Below are 15,212 nucleotides of genomic sequence, written 5' to 3'. Positions count from 1 at the left end.
CTTTTAAGAAGAGATGCTGACAGAAGCCAGGCCTACAACAAATAGAGGGTTCCATATACTGGCTGTACTTTCCAAGCTCTCTGTGGACATAAACACGGGCTGAAGTCAGCAAGAGAGCCAGCACATCCACATACAGCTGATTCATACAGAGAACCCCACAGTGTAAAGTCGAAGCTCCGCACATTTGAAAACAAAATGTCTGCTCTATTACTACACTGTAGGCACCCTGAGACAAGCACCCAATTCTGTTATTGATACTGGTCCCTCCAACAAGTGACACAATGGTTAAATGAGTGAGCCAACTACTATCCTCAGCATCAACACCAAGAGAAGCACTGGCAGTCAAGGTGCCGTGTGTAAAAGTGTGCACTCTACATACTTTTACAATTTTCAACAAGTGCCCTCACAGTATGATTTGAGTTCCATTATTTCTGTTATTTCTCTAAATAAGTACTTTTCAACCATGGCACCATATTGGAATTCACCCCTAAAACTTAAAAATAAAATACTGATGTCTAAACTCTACTCCCAGAAATTCAGATTCAATTGGTCCAGTTTAAAGCATGGCCTCTGTTTGGTAAAACTCCCAAGGTGAAAATTCTAATGTGCAACCAGGGTGGATTTAACCTCACTTTACGCTACCACAGTTCTTGGTGTTCCACAAATTCACCTGGAGCCTTCATACCTGTATATGCTTCTTCATACTGCTTCCTTTGCTTCAATTTCCCCCAAGTGAAACAAAAACATGTTATTTGTATTTCTTCTATGGCACTTATAATATTTAGCCTCTTATCAGACATGGATTTATTGTTATCTTTCATGGATATGGATTTATTGTTTCTTTCATGTTAAGTTTGCGGAAAGCAAGGACAGTGTCCTTGTTTTTATATTTCTTATAATACATAGGAAATTGCATATAGCAAGTATTTCCTCAATATTTTTACCAGGAAAATCAGGTAAACCCACAACTAATAAAAGGTATGATGCCTCCTGCCTCACCAAATTCATTAAACACTGTTTTAAAAAAGACAGAGAGAGAGAGAAGCTAGGAAATCGAATGATTCACTTGAGAAATATACCATAAGTATACTCCAGAATAAAACGAAAATTAATTATTCACTGGGTATTTAAGGGACTCACACTACCAGCATAGACTCTTAATTTAGTATTGTTTTGAAAGAGACAAACCAGAAGCGTTAGGAAAAAGAAATACAACATGAAAATCATTTAAGAACTTTTCTGGGTGGCATACTGGGGTTCATCAAAGATTAATAATTACAACCACCTGTATTTAATCTTCCCATAATGATCTGAAAGAGAGAAGTTTATACCCCAAAATCTTACAGCATAGCTTTTGGTAAAAGCAAAAGCGACATAATACCAAAAAAAATTCCACAGGCCTGTGTGAACAGCAAATGAAGGCTCAGCACAGGCAAGTCTAAGAAAATAGAAGGGGAAAATTCTCACATATGTGGATAATGAACCCTGTGTTAGTTAAGAGTCAGTTGTCAACTTGGCCAGCTGTAGGCACCTAGTTCCATTACTGTGAACATGAGTCAATGGTACGTGAACCTCATCTGTTGCTGATTATATCTCAGTCCTCTAGAAGGCGTGCCTGCTGCAATGAATGATGTTTTTGACTTAATTGGCTGGTGCTTAAATGAGACACTCAGTGTAGCACAGCTCAGCATACCTCATCTCAGCACTTGTACCTCAGCCCAGGCCTCGGGAGATGCAGAAAGAAATCACCTGGGGAAAGTTGTTGGAACCCAGAGGCCTGGAGAGAAGGCCAAGAGAGATCACCCTGTGCCTTCCCGTGTAAGAAAGAACCTCAGTTGAAAGTCAGCTGCCTTTCCTCTGAAGAACTAATGAAATAAATCCCCTTTTATTAAAAGCCAATCCGTCTCTGGTGTGTTGCATTCCGGCAGCTAGCAAACTAGAACAAACCCTAAACTACTTTTATGGCCTAGGGGTCCAGGGAACACCTATGAAAATGTTTCTTGAAAATATAAGATTGGTATATAACTGGCTTAAATCCCAGAATTTATCTAAGAAAATATGTGGAGGAAAATATTATCCTACGCTCAAGGGAGCACACTGCATCATTCACTGTTTGAATGCCTGATAGGATGGCTCAATGTTCAAGACTGTGGGGGCGTGTCAAGGAGTCTTCAGAATAGAAAGATGAAAGCGAGAAAGGAAGATGAGCAGAATCCAAAAAATTAATTGAAAGTATATCTAATAAAAATAGATACTACCTCACTAAACTTGGAATGCTGCAACTTAAGGATAAAAAGTTTTTATTAAAACACCATATAGGGACAAGAAATTTCTGAAACTTGTACCTTTAAAACAATATATATTATCAAAACCCAAGACCTGAGAACTTTGAATTCATAAATAATTCATAGGTAAATATTGAAGTTGTAAGCAGCTACCATCTGCAAGGCAGCATGCCAGCCATGGAACACAGGGAAGGCAGAGACATGAAAATAGACAACAATAATCAACAACCTCATGTGTCACATGCAGTCAAAACATCTGGAAGAATCAGTAAGTCACAAATAATGCTCTTTGCTAGCCTAGTTGACAAAATCATATATACATATATATTTTTTATGATATTTACCTTTAATTTAAACTCAAGCTGGGGTAAAACAGAAAGCAACAAATGGCTATCAATATTGTAGAGCTCCAAAATTAAATCAAAGACATGTTCTGATAAATCGCTGATAGATGTTTTTCCAAGCATCAGAACCTGATTAAAAAACTTTGAGAAAAAAAAAGAATTATCATTAATAGAAACATCATAGGTAAAATGGATTTTTTAAAATCTTTATTATTCATTCAAATTAAACGTTATGTTAAAACTAGCCGTGTCAAATTCTAACAGTAGGTGGGAAAATCACTATTGACTGTATGAAAGTTCAAATGTGGACTTTATGTTTGTACATAATAAAACATGTAACTTCTGTTGACTTGATAATTAGCATATCAATAAACAACTTGCTCTCTAATGACACTTAGTTCTTACAAGCAGGTACTTTCCGCAATTCTGTCCTGCATTGAAGTCATTTGTACCCTCCCCTAATGTTTCCACCAGGTGAGCCCTAACAGCAAGACAGCTGCTCACCCCTGCGTGTGGGAGACACGGTGAAAGCTAAACGCCTATACACTTACAGGATGAAACAATTCTGTTTCCAAAATGCTTAATTTCATATTTTAAGTAATTCCTCGAATTCCTTTGTCTTTTTTTACATTCGGATAAACAACATATATATGTATATACAAAGTCAAGGATTTCAAATTTCCCTCTTTTGTTTAGTTTTAGTTTGCGGGCTCTATTTAAATGAGTTTTTAGGGTCTATGAACCTGTGTACACGACCTACCCGTAAGCCCTAGAAAGAGCTTACAAGGAAGGGGAGAAAAAAACAAATTCTATTCTACTATTCTTTATTAGTTGATAATAACTTGCTTATCCTTCCTGTTATAAGTTTTGTGGGACAGGAATCTCATGATATTGAAGGTTAAATTTTCACTCAGGTAGAAAATAAAGTGGTTTTTTGGTTTGGTTCCATTTACAAATTTTCTCCTGGTTAAAACAAAATAATAAAATAAAAACCCTCAATCTACCCATCCTTAACAAAGAACAACAACCCTTTCAAATCTGGCCTCCTTGGTGGTCAAAGCCATTGCCTTCCTCTCCTATCAGTCTGGGAATGAACTCATTTAAAACTGAAAAACAGTCACTCCCTGGTTTAATTTCTTACAAATTCCTTCAAAAACATTTATTAAACACTTATAATCTCCATAAGGGCCAGGATCAAAGGAATCTGCTCCACTGCATAACAAATTCCCAGCACAGTGCCTGATACAGAGGCGGCATCCAATACATATTTGGTGACTAAATGAAGAATATGCAACAGGCACCGCAATACAAGAAAAAGAATCCACACCCTCCATGGGGGCTTACATCTCAGCAAGGAGTCAAAAATATTAGTCTTTCCTTTACAAATAAATAACTATAATTTTCACTCTATAAAATTAATTGACAAAAATGCCTCCTAAAGAAAGGAGCTGAGTAAATCAGGTCAGTAATAAATTCTACCTTACATTTATACAATCAATTTTAGTTATAAAAGTGCTTTCACATTAAACAACACATTTTTCACCTTGAGCAATACATTCTTCTCTACCACTAACCCAAGGATAATTAATCCTATTTTATGGTGCAAAAACAGGTTCTGGGGGATTAAGCAAGTTGATCAAATTTGTGTTCGACAAAATAATTTTGCATGGTCGCCTGAAAATTACAAATAAAAGATCTGGTGAACAATAATAACAAAAATTTACCAAAAACTGATCCAAGTAGGCAATTTTCTGAATTGTCACTGTGGACTTTTTTTTGTTTTTAATACACTATTTTACTTTTACACTTTTTTAAAACGGTGTTTATAGTTTCAGTTCCCAGGCTGTCGTTAATAACAAATTCTATTTTAAAACACCAGCACAGTGATTTCTCAAGTCCCTACATAAATGTAAGAATCACAATCTATAATGAACAAACTTGAATGTGTCTCTATGCATGAGAGTAAAAAAGATACAAGTAGAAAAGAGATAAAGGGAGGTATTACTATGCCATTATCTCACCTGCATTTTTTCTTGCTATTTCTCTAGCAGGAAGACAAATAGGTAACAGCTATTTCATCTTTAACTTCAAGAAGACTGAGAATGATTTCTAACACTGTACTCAATTTATCCTACTACAAAATGAGTCTTCTAGGAAGTGATTTTACATATCATCATATAGGTTTGAAGCAGGGTAAAATAAAAGGATTTATAAAATAATTAAGGGGGTGGTAACAGCAGTTTTTACTGACTTCTTAGCTAACTCTCATATAAGGCAAGGGACAAGGAAATCGGGATGAATAAGAAAACAATGGACATATTACTGTAAAATAAAATTTTAAATAAGAAAATGAACAAATTTCAGTATATAATGAAAATGTGCTCAGACTCTCTACCAGTACTTGGCCTCCGACTGTCCTTCCACCCATTTCCCATTTACGATACATGAAGAAACCAGGGAGGGAGACGTCTCTATCTCAGCAGGCAAGAAACAACAGTAAAATAAAATAATAATGTATAAGTGAAGAGAAATGTTTTTACTTTATGTTGGACAGCTAAAAGCATTTTTTTTTCTTCTTTTAATTTTGATTATATTTCCAAATACAAGCAAAGACTGAACCTATTCATAAGCTCCAACAAATATTATTTTATCTTGGAGCCTTTTTTATCAAATCACCTCCAAAAAATATCCATTTTTCCCAATCCACATGGTATAGTGTTTTTTTTATGCCAGAAAAAAAGACATAAAAAAAAAATAAGTATTCACAAAACTTCCATCTTAACAGCATGAATTTAATCAGTGACCACCAGGAGGAGCTCACTAGTGCATGCTAGTGGGACATGGAGATGGTCACTCAGAGGCACTTGAATCAGGGGGAAAGGCAAGGGGCCTAATCAGAGAAGATTGAAGTCTGGGGCCTACACACTCCAGAAGCCATTAAGTCAATAATGAAAACACTCAATATAGCACCAGCTAATACTCGAATACTCACAAATCTGCAGAAACAAATATTTAGAGTTCCCAGAGAGTCTGAGAGCTATGATGACTGATTTCAGAATTTGATTATCCAGCTTCTGAAAGTTCAACCTTCAAAATAATTCCTGACTAATCATATTTGTCTTTCCAAATAATCATGTGCTTAGAATTCTTTAAGGTCATAAGCCAGAAACATAAAAACTGGGATTTACAAAATAGTTACTTTTCAAAATATATTTTTCATAATGTACTTTATATAAGAACTTAAAATTTTGTTCGTTTTATTTCTTTTTCTGAATTAATGCAAATGTTCTAAGAAATGATGAATATGCAACTAAGTAATGATATTGTGAATTACTGATTATATATGTTGATGTTCTAAAAAAAAAACTTTAAATTTTTGACTACAAGAAAAATACTACTCCAGTAAACATCAGGATGATTACGCATATAAATAATTATTAAAGGCTTTCTTTATCACTTTTCCCAGGAGACAAAATTATACCCTCTACATATTTGGAGACAAGTGAAAGTGAAAAGGAGGTGAAGAGACAGAACTGCTGCACAGACCCAGAGGCCATCGTTAACACTGTGTTCCAGAAGAGTTTTCCAGGAGGCCCCACTCACATCACAGTCTATGTCAATGGGACCACCTAAAGTTATGCCATTCTGCAGAACTGTCAGAGAAAACAAAATTTACAATGAGCTTCTATTACTGAAGCTAGCAGCTTAAATGATTTCTCCTGAAAATGAACATAAGATGGTCAAAGGTAAATAAATAGATTTGGGATGATTTGAAAGAATTCATTTCATTTGCAATTTTTTCCCCTTTTCAGAAATTTATAAGGAATCTTTCCAAGGATAGTAATAGGCAAGCAAGTTTCACCAAATCACTACTACCATTCATACTTGCCTTCAATTTCTAGGCCCTGATATTAGTTCAAATCTTCTTCTTGTATAAATCGATTTAATCTCCAAAAAGCTGTAAGCAACTTCTCTGAATAATGAAAAGTTCCATATGTTTTATCTAATTACATTTAATTCTATTTCTAATATTAGAAAATAAACAGTACATCTTGCTAACAAAACAGAAGCTCTGTTCCTAGGCAACTTGAAAGAAGCAAATTTATGAACAAACTGGACAAGTGCTAGCTTTCCAGAAAATATTAACCAAGAACAACTGTAAGAAGGAGAGAGAAGACATTATTTATTGACTAAAACAACCCAAAACAAAAAAGTATATACTACTTGCCAAATTTTCCTTCTAGTAGTCTTTAAAACTTTGGCTTAATCCTCTGACAAACGATTTATGACACAGACTTACATTGGTAATATATGGTTCAATAGCTTGAGCTGTCCTCTTCAGTAAAGCCTTGGCTAAGTCATATGCTTGCTTGTTTAAATTCTGAAAAACAGAAACAGTATCTATATTATACAATTCTAATTAAGAAAAGCAAAATATGACATGTATTCAAAGTTACTCTAGAGTAAATGGATGGAAAATTGTCTAAAACTCAATCAGAATAACACAGAAAAGACAAAACCACTTTTCTTCTCTTCAGACCAAGGGGCCTAGTTAATCATGAGACTCCTTCTTAGGTAGGGAAAATTACATTCTCTTCAAATCTCATTCACAGGGTAATAAAAACCACAGACATGGTCAATACATATTTATTAATTAGGGAGATGGAGAAATAATTAGCCATTCTAATTCCAGCCCCATAGTAAAAAATCAGTTCAGCTGAGTACAAATCCGGACTGTCTCACTGCAGGTCCTTAAAAGCCAAATTATCATGAGAAGATGGGCTGGGCTCTTGTGGGAGAGGGAATGGCAAGCCCACAAGGTAGGAAGGACAAAGGACTGGGGGCAGCTGTGGAAAAGCAGACTTATTTCAGTACATCTCAGACCACCTAATCCAAAGGCACAATTAAAAAAACAACATACAGTATTTTTTTTTCTTTTCAAGAAAAGGAGGCAAGAAAAAATCTCAAGAAAATGTTTCTAAGAGTTTATAATGACAGAAGGAATCCAAACTAATCATCTAAATGGATTCACTATTTCAGTTAAAATTTATGAGAGAACAAAATACTAGACATATCCTGAAACTCATGCTCTTTACTCAATATGTGAACTGTACCTGCCCTGATGCTTATATTGTATAATTTGATTCATTTTTTAACTGTTCTCTAACATTTTCTTGTATAACATGCTAGTTTATTTACTGTGCTGTTTTGAAACAATTCTGTACCTAGAAAAATCATGCTCTTTTAATCCAATCTTGTGACAGTGGACTTATTGTGGGTGGGCTTTTTGATTAGATTATTTCAATGGAGATGGGGTCCCATCCATTCAAGGTAGGTCTTAATTCTATCCTTGCCATTTTTCAGTTGCACTGTTTGTTTTTTCCTTATTTATTGTAGGTTTTCTCTATAAATTTTATACATTAATCCTTTGTCAGTGGTTTGCATAACATACCATCATCTATACTTGCCTTTTCATAATGTTTACAGCATCTTAGAATACACAGAAGTATTAATGTTAATATAATCAAACATATCAATTTTTTTCTATATGGCTTGTGTTCCTTATAGCTTAAGAAGTCTTTCTACACTAAGGTTTTAAAGATGTTTTATATTTTCAAATAAAATGTTAAATACTTCTCAGATTTAGGTATTTATTCTATCCATAATTTATTTTTATGTACGGTGTGAAATACGAATCCAACTTCACCATTTTCCATGTAAATATTTAATCGTTTCCTAAAGCCATTTATTTAATAGTCCATTATTTCCTCCAATACCCACTCTCAAGTTCTACATAACCATAAATACAATTCTAAATTTTCTTTTATTTCTGTATGTCCCTCTGTCTATTACAGAGTGATCACAGACAGAGGGACATATAGAAACAATCATTTAACATCAGGTAGGATAATCCCTTATTTTCTTATTTTTCTTCAAAATCGTTTAGGGAGGTACAAGTTCATTGGTAGAATTCTCGCCTGCCATGTGGGAGACCCAGGTTCAATTCCCAGTCCATGCATTTTCCAACAAACAAACAAACAAACAATTCAACAAATTGTGCTGCAATAACAGGATACTCAAATAAAAATGCAACAAAATGTGATCCCGCCATACTGCATACAAAAAAAACTGTTTGGCTATTAATGACTATTTGCTCTTCCATGTGAATTTTAAAATCAGCTTTTCAGATTACATATGAATACACACACAGTTTCTACTTTTATTGGGTTAGCAATCAGTACTTAGAGAATTTACATTACTGAGTTTCACATTCCATAAAAATAATAAATCTCTCATTATATGCTTTTTAGTCAAGAATAATAATTTTCAACATAAAGGTCATGCATATTTTTGTTACATCTGTAAGTATTTCATGTCTCTGTTAAAGCTATAAGTGAACTTTTCTTGAAATTATGCTTTCTAATGGAGGTTTATATTTGATCTTTTATCAAACAACCTTACAGAATTGTCTTATTTGTTCTAGTAAGTTATCTGGTGCACTGTTTCAGATTTTCCACAAACAACCATCTTATTTGCAAATAATTTCAGATTTGTTTCTTCTTTCAAAACCTGGTATCCTTTATATGTCTGTCTTGTTTTATTTCACTAACACCTCCAGCAAAATGCCAATTAGAAATAGCATATTTATCTTTTCCTGAGTAGAAATAACACCTTTACAACATTCCTGACCTCAAATATAATGCTTTAACATTTCACCATTCAGTATAGTATCACACATATCCTAATCAGCTTAAGAAACTAAACCTTTTACCATTATATAAAGCTCTTCATTATTCGATAAAGACTACTATGTATAATACAAATATAAGAAACCTCAGTTCTCTTTCAGTTAGTATTTGCCTGGCAAACCTTTTTCCCATTCTTTTACTTTCAATCTTTCCATGACCATGGTATTTTAGTTGGATATCTTATTAACAATGATTAATTTTCCTCCAACTTAACAATCTGTCTTAAGTGGTAAAGTTAGACCACTTATATTTATTGTAATGTTCCTTTTTTTTTTATAATCCTTAAAAATTTAACACGAATACTTCACTTAACTCTAAGTTAATAGACAACTCTATACTCCTGACCACAGCAAGACCATAGCACTCATCAACTCCACCAAACCATTCAATCTTATATTATTTGTATCTACTGGTTTATGGTAATTTTTAAAAATACCTCTCTATATACTGCTACTACTGTTGCTCAACCTATCAATTCTTATTTAGAACATTTCTTTGTTCACAACTATTTCTTTTCTATCACTCCTCTAATTTCAATTCCCTTCATTCTGAAGTACCACATTGTAGTTCTTATAAGAAGGATCTGTGGATAAGTGAATTCTTTTGTTTGAATGTCTTAGTTTTACTCAAGTGGGATATGCAATTCTAAGTTGGTGGTCATTTTATCTTAGCACTTCAGAAATACACCTCAATTATCTTCTGGCAACAATCCATGCTACTGAGAGGTTAGCTATCAGTTTAACTTTCATTCCTTTGTAGGGGTTATACCCTTTCCCTCTGAGTGTGTTACAGGTTATATCTGTTTAGGTATCATGTAATTTCTCCAGGATGTGCCGGGATGGATATTTTTATTTGTATTTATTCTGCTTATGTCATTTTTGTTACCCAATCCATAAATTCATGCGTTTCATGAATTCTGGAACACTGTAAACTAATTTTTACTTGAGTATCATCTCCTTTTCACCCTCTATTTACTGTTCTGAAATTACAACAAAACATATTGAAACTTTTCACTCCATCCTTCATGTCTTAATGTCTTTCATGTTTTCCTTTCCTTTATCTTATTGTGTCTGTTTAATTTTCTTAGACCTGTTATCTAAATACATTCTATATTTAATCCTATCAAAATGTAATTTCAATAGCCAGTTTTCATTTCTAAAAAGTTTTTTCCTACTCCTCTCATTGTACCAAGCTATTCTGTTTACTATTATTCTTATGTTTTAATCCCATTAAGTATGCCCTATCTTTAATTCTTTTAAGGGTACTTATTTTATTATTTCTATCTAATAAATATATTATTTGAAGTCTTAAGGTCTAATTGTGCTATTTGTTGTATGCGCTGACTTTCAGCATTGATGAACTATTTCCTTTAAGAGTTTTACATTTTGAAAGTTGAGGTAATTTTCATTGTGGCAATACTGTGTAGCTGGAGATTGAGATTTTATCTTGCCAAAGAGATCTTAAATTTGTGCATTTTTATACTAGTGATTCCTGTGCCTGTCTTTAACCCAGACCTCTTCTGATCACATCATAGAACCATATTTCCAACCGTTCCCTAGGCAGTCGTTTACAAAAAAACAAACCATGAACTCAGAGAACAAACAAAAACTACAAACAAATTTCCAGGCCAAAATGGCAACTTAGCAATGTGCACATTTTAGTTCGTCCTCCAGAACAACTAGTAAACAACCAGAAACAATACAGAACAGCTCCTGGGGCCACGTCAGTGACCAGACACACAGCATACCCCAGCCTGGACCACCTGGACCGGCTGCAAGCCCCCCCAGCACCATGAGTTCCCCAAGCTGCAGCGGCTGGCATCCCTCCCCCACGGCTGCTTCCGAGAGGGGAAAGGAAAGAGACTTTACCAGCAGCAGGGGCTGAACCCAAACAAACACCAAGTGTGGAATTATTTAACAAATTCTGACTACTAAAAATAGGCCCCCAGCTTAGGTGAACCTGGTCAAAGTAGAGGTTGCTCATTTTCACCCAGGGGCTAAGGGGGCAGGGCTGACAGAAAAAGATAAAAAAAAAAAAAAGAAACAGAGTTTTTGTGGCTGTGTTTCTACAGAGGCTTGGCTGCCCTTGGATACAGCAGCAGGGCTTCTCAAGCTATTAACTGCCCCAGGAATAGGCAGAAACAAGCTTCTTTGAGAGCTTGTATGGATCTGGTGCCTTCCCCAGGGGAGGGGTGGAGCCCAACTCAGGTAGAATCCCTCTCTCAAGGAATTCAGACACCAGGGCTTGGTAATTTGAAGCCATTAAAACCAGCCTACAACCTCTCCTCTGTCTCCACAACGCCCCCAGCCAAAGTTAAAGGTACTGCATCATCTTATGCTGGTGGGACCTGCAGGCAGACAAGCACCACATACTGGGCAGGATAAGAAAAACAGAGCCCAGAGACTTCACAGGAAAATCTGTCAACCTACTGGGTCTCACCTTCAGGGAAAACCGATGCAGGTAACTCTTTCCTCCTGATAGGAGGCCAATTTGGTTTGGGAAAATCCAGCTGGGGTCTATAATACCTATGTAGACCCTCCTGAGGGTGGGGGAGAAAAGGCACCATACAAGCAGGGCAAGAAACAAGAAAACAAGAACTGAAAAATTCTCCTCTGTTCAACAAAACCTAAGCTAGAGGTCCAGAAAAAGCTGAACTGAATGGCAAAGAACAGAGAGACAACTAATTCATCCAGCAAGAAAAACCTAGGTAAAAGAAGTGAAAGGAATCTCCAGAATAAACTAATTAAGGTAATTAAAAGCCTAGATGCCAGCAAAAAATAACAAATCACACTAGGAAAACTGAAGATATGGCCCAGTCAAAGGAACAAACCAATAATTCAAATGAGATACAGGAACTGAACATTTAATTCAAAATATACGAACAGACATGGAAAACCTCATCAAACACCAAATCAGAGGAGGCGGGGCGAAGATGGTGGCTTAGTAAGGTACGTGCGTCTTAGTTCCTCCTCCAGAGCAACTACTAGGTGAACAGACAGTGCAGAACAGCTCCCGGGGCCACGGCAGGGAATGGACACACAGCGTACCCCAGTCTGGACTGGCTAGTCTAAATGCAAGACTCGGCTGCGGTGAGATCCCGGAGCGGCGCGCGACTCCCCGAGCAGCGGCAGCTGTGGCGGCCGGAACTCCTCCCTCCCTCCTTCCCAGGCCAGCTGAGAGTCTCGGAGAGGCAAGTTTCCCAAGCCGCGGTGGCCGGCGCCCCTCTTTTGCGTGCGGCTTCCTGGACCGGCTACGAGTCTCGGATCAGAGGGCTACCCAAGCCGCGGTGGCCCTCCCCCGAGGGCGGCTTCCTGGTCCAGTAGTGAATTCCCCGGGCCCGCTGCGGCCGGCGACCAACACCCCTCCAGGGAGAGGAGGGAATTTCCGAGAGTGGCAGGGACTGGGTCCAACCAAACACCAATAGGGAAATTAATAAAGGAGCCACAGGGTCCCCTCAAGCCGCGGCGGCTGACTCCCCCACCACGCGCGGTCCCCCGAACCAACTGAGAGAATTGGATCGGAAATCCCCAGGCCGCAGAGAACGGTGACGGGGGGATCCCTTCCAAACACGTGAGACAAACGTGTGCCACGAGCGCCACCTACTGGGCAGGATAAGAAAAATAGAACCCAGAGATTTCACAGAAAAATCTTACAACCTTGTTGGGACCGACACCAAGGGAAATCTGACTAGCTGCCCAGACGCCAGCAGCAGAAGATAACTGTCCACGCTCAGAAGATTGAGAATATGGCCCAGTCAAAGGAACAAACCAATAGTTCAAATGAGATACAAGAGCTGAGACAACTAATGCTGAATATACGAACAGAAATGGAAAACCTCTTCAAAAATGAAATCGTTAAATTGAGGGAGGACATGAAGAAGACATGGGCTGAACAAAAAGAAGAAATAGAAAAACTGAAAAACAAATCACAGAGCTTATGGAAGTGAAGGATAAAGTAGAAAAGATGGAAAAAACAATGGATACCTACAATGATAGATTTAAAGAGACAGAAGATAGAATTAGTGATTTGGAGGATGGAACATCTGAATTCCAAAAAGAAACAGAAACTATCAGGAAAAGAATGGAAAAATTTGAACAGGGTATCAGGGAACTCAAGGACAATATGAACCGCACAAATACACGTGTTGTGGGTGTCCCAGAAGGAGAAGAGAAGGGAAAAGGAAGAGAAAAACTAATGGAAGAAATTATCACTGAAAATTTCCCAACTCTTATGAAAGACCTAAAATTAAAGATGCAAGAAGTGCAGCGCACCCCAAAGAGATTAGACCCAAATAGGCATTCTCCAAGACACTTACTAGTTAGAATGTCAGAGGTCAAAGAGAAAGAGAGGATCTTGAAAGCAGCAAGAGAAAAACAATCCATCACATACAAGGGAAACCCAATAAGACTATGTGTAGATTTCTCAGCAGAAACCATGGAAGCTAGAAGACAGTGGGATGATATATTTAAATTACTAAAAGAGAAAAACTGCCAACCAAGACTCCTATATCCAGTAAAATTATCTTTCAAAAATGAGGGAGAAATTAAAACATTCTCAGACAAAAAGTCACTGAGAGAATTTGTGACCAAGAGACCAGCTCTGCAAGAAATACTAAAGGGAGCACTAGAGTCAGATACAAAAAGACAGAAGAGAGAGGTATGGAGAAGAGTGTAGAAAGAAGGAAAGTCAGATATGATATATATAATACAAAAGGCAAAATGGTAGAGGAAAATATTATCCAAACAGTAATAACACTAAATGTTAATGGACTGAATTCCCCAATCAAAAGACATAGATTGGCAGAATGGATTAAAAAACAGGATCCTTCTATATGCTGTCTACAGGAAACACATCTTAGACCCAAAGATAAACATAGGTTGAAAGTGAAAGGTTGGGAAAAGATATTTCATGCAAATAACAACCAGAAAAGAGCAGGAGTAGCTATACTAATATCCAACAAATTAGACTTCAAATGTAAAACAGTTAAAAGAGACAAAGAAGGACACTATATACTAATAAAAGGAACAATTCAACAAGAAGACATAACAATCATAAATATTTACGCACCGAACCAGAATGCCCCAAAATACGTGAGGAATACACTGCAAACACTGAAAAGGGAAATACACTCATATACCATAATAGTTGGAGACTTCAATTCCCCACTCTCATCAATGGACAGAACACCTAGGCAGAGGATCAATAAAGAAATAGAGAATCTGAATATTACTATAAATGAGCTAGACTTAACAGACATTTATAGGACATTACATCCCACATCAGCAGGACACACCTTTTTCTCAAGTGCTCATGGGTCATTCTCAAAGATAGACCATATGCTGGGTCACAAAGCAAGTCTTAACAAATTTAAAAAGATTGAAATCATACACAACACTTTCTCGGATCATAAAGGAATGAAATTGGAAATCAATAACAGGCGGAGTGCCAGGAAATTCACAAATACGTGGAGGCTCAACAACACACTCTTAAACAACGACTGGGTCAAAGAAGAAATTGCCAGAGAAATTAGCAAATACCTCGAGGCGAATGAAAATGAAAACACAACATATCAAAACTTATGGGACGCAGCAAAGGCAGTGGTAAGAGGGAAATTTATTGCCCTAAATGCCTATATCAGAAAAGAAGAAAAGGCAAAAATGCAGGAATTAACTGTCCACTTGGAAGAACTGGAGAAAGAACAGCAAACTAACCCCAAAGCAAGCAAAAGGAAAGAAATAACAAAGATTAGAGCAGAAATAAATGAAATTGAAAACATGAAAACAATAGAGAAAATGATTAAGACCAGAAGTTGGTTTGATGAGAAAATCAATAAG

The 15,212-nt window shown here is 36.6% G+C and overlaps 1 protein-coding gene across 6 annotated transcripts in view; it reads right to left on the bottom strand.

Moving 5' to 3' along the window:
• Positions 1-15,212, bottom strand: part of PDS5B (PDS5 cohesin associated factor B) — a 226,461-nt gene that overhangs the window by 144,184 nt on the left and 67,065 nt on the right. For all 6 annotated transcript variants that reach the window (XM_077159007.1, XM_077159008.1, XM_077159005.1 and 3 more), the window contains exons 7-8: positions 6,930-7,010; positions 2,630-2,770 (exon numbers count right to left, since the gene is read on the bottom strand). In XM_077159007.1, coding sequence (XP_077015122.1) covers positions 2,630-2,770; positions 6,930-7,010 — 222 coding nt within the window. The remainder of the gene's footprint in view (positions 1-2,629; positions 2,771-6,929; positions 7,011-15,212) is intronic.

Source organism: Tamandua tetradactyla, chromosome 4 (genome assembly GCF_023851605.1).
Source record: "Tamandua tetradactyla isolate mTamTet1 chromosome 4, mTamTet1.pri, whole genome shotgun sequence".
Taxonomy (NCBI): domain Eukaryota; kingdom Metazoa; phylum Chordata; class Mammalia; order Pilosa; family Myrmecophagidae; genus Tamandua; species Tamandua tetradactyla.
Note: the sequence above shows the minus strand (reverse complement) of the source record. Positions and strands in the feature narration are given on the sequence as shown.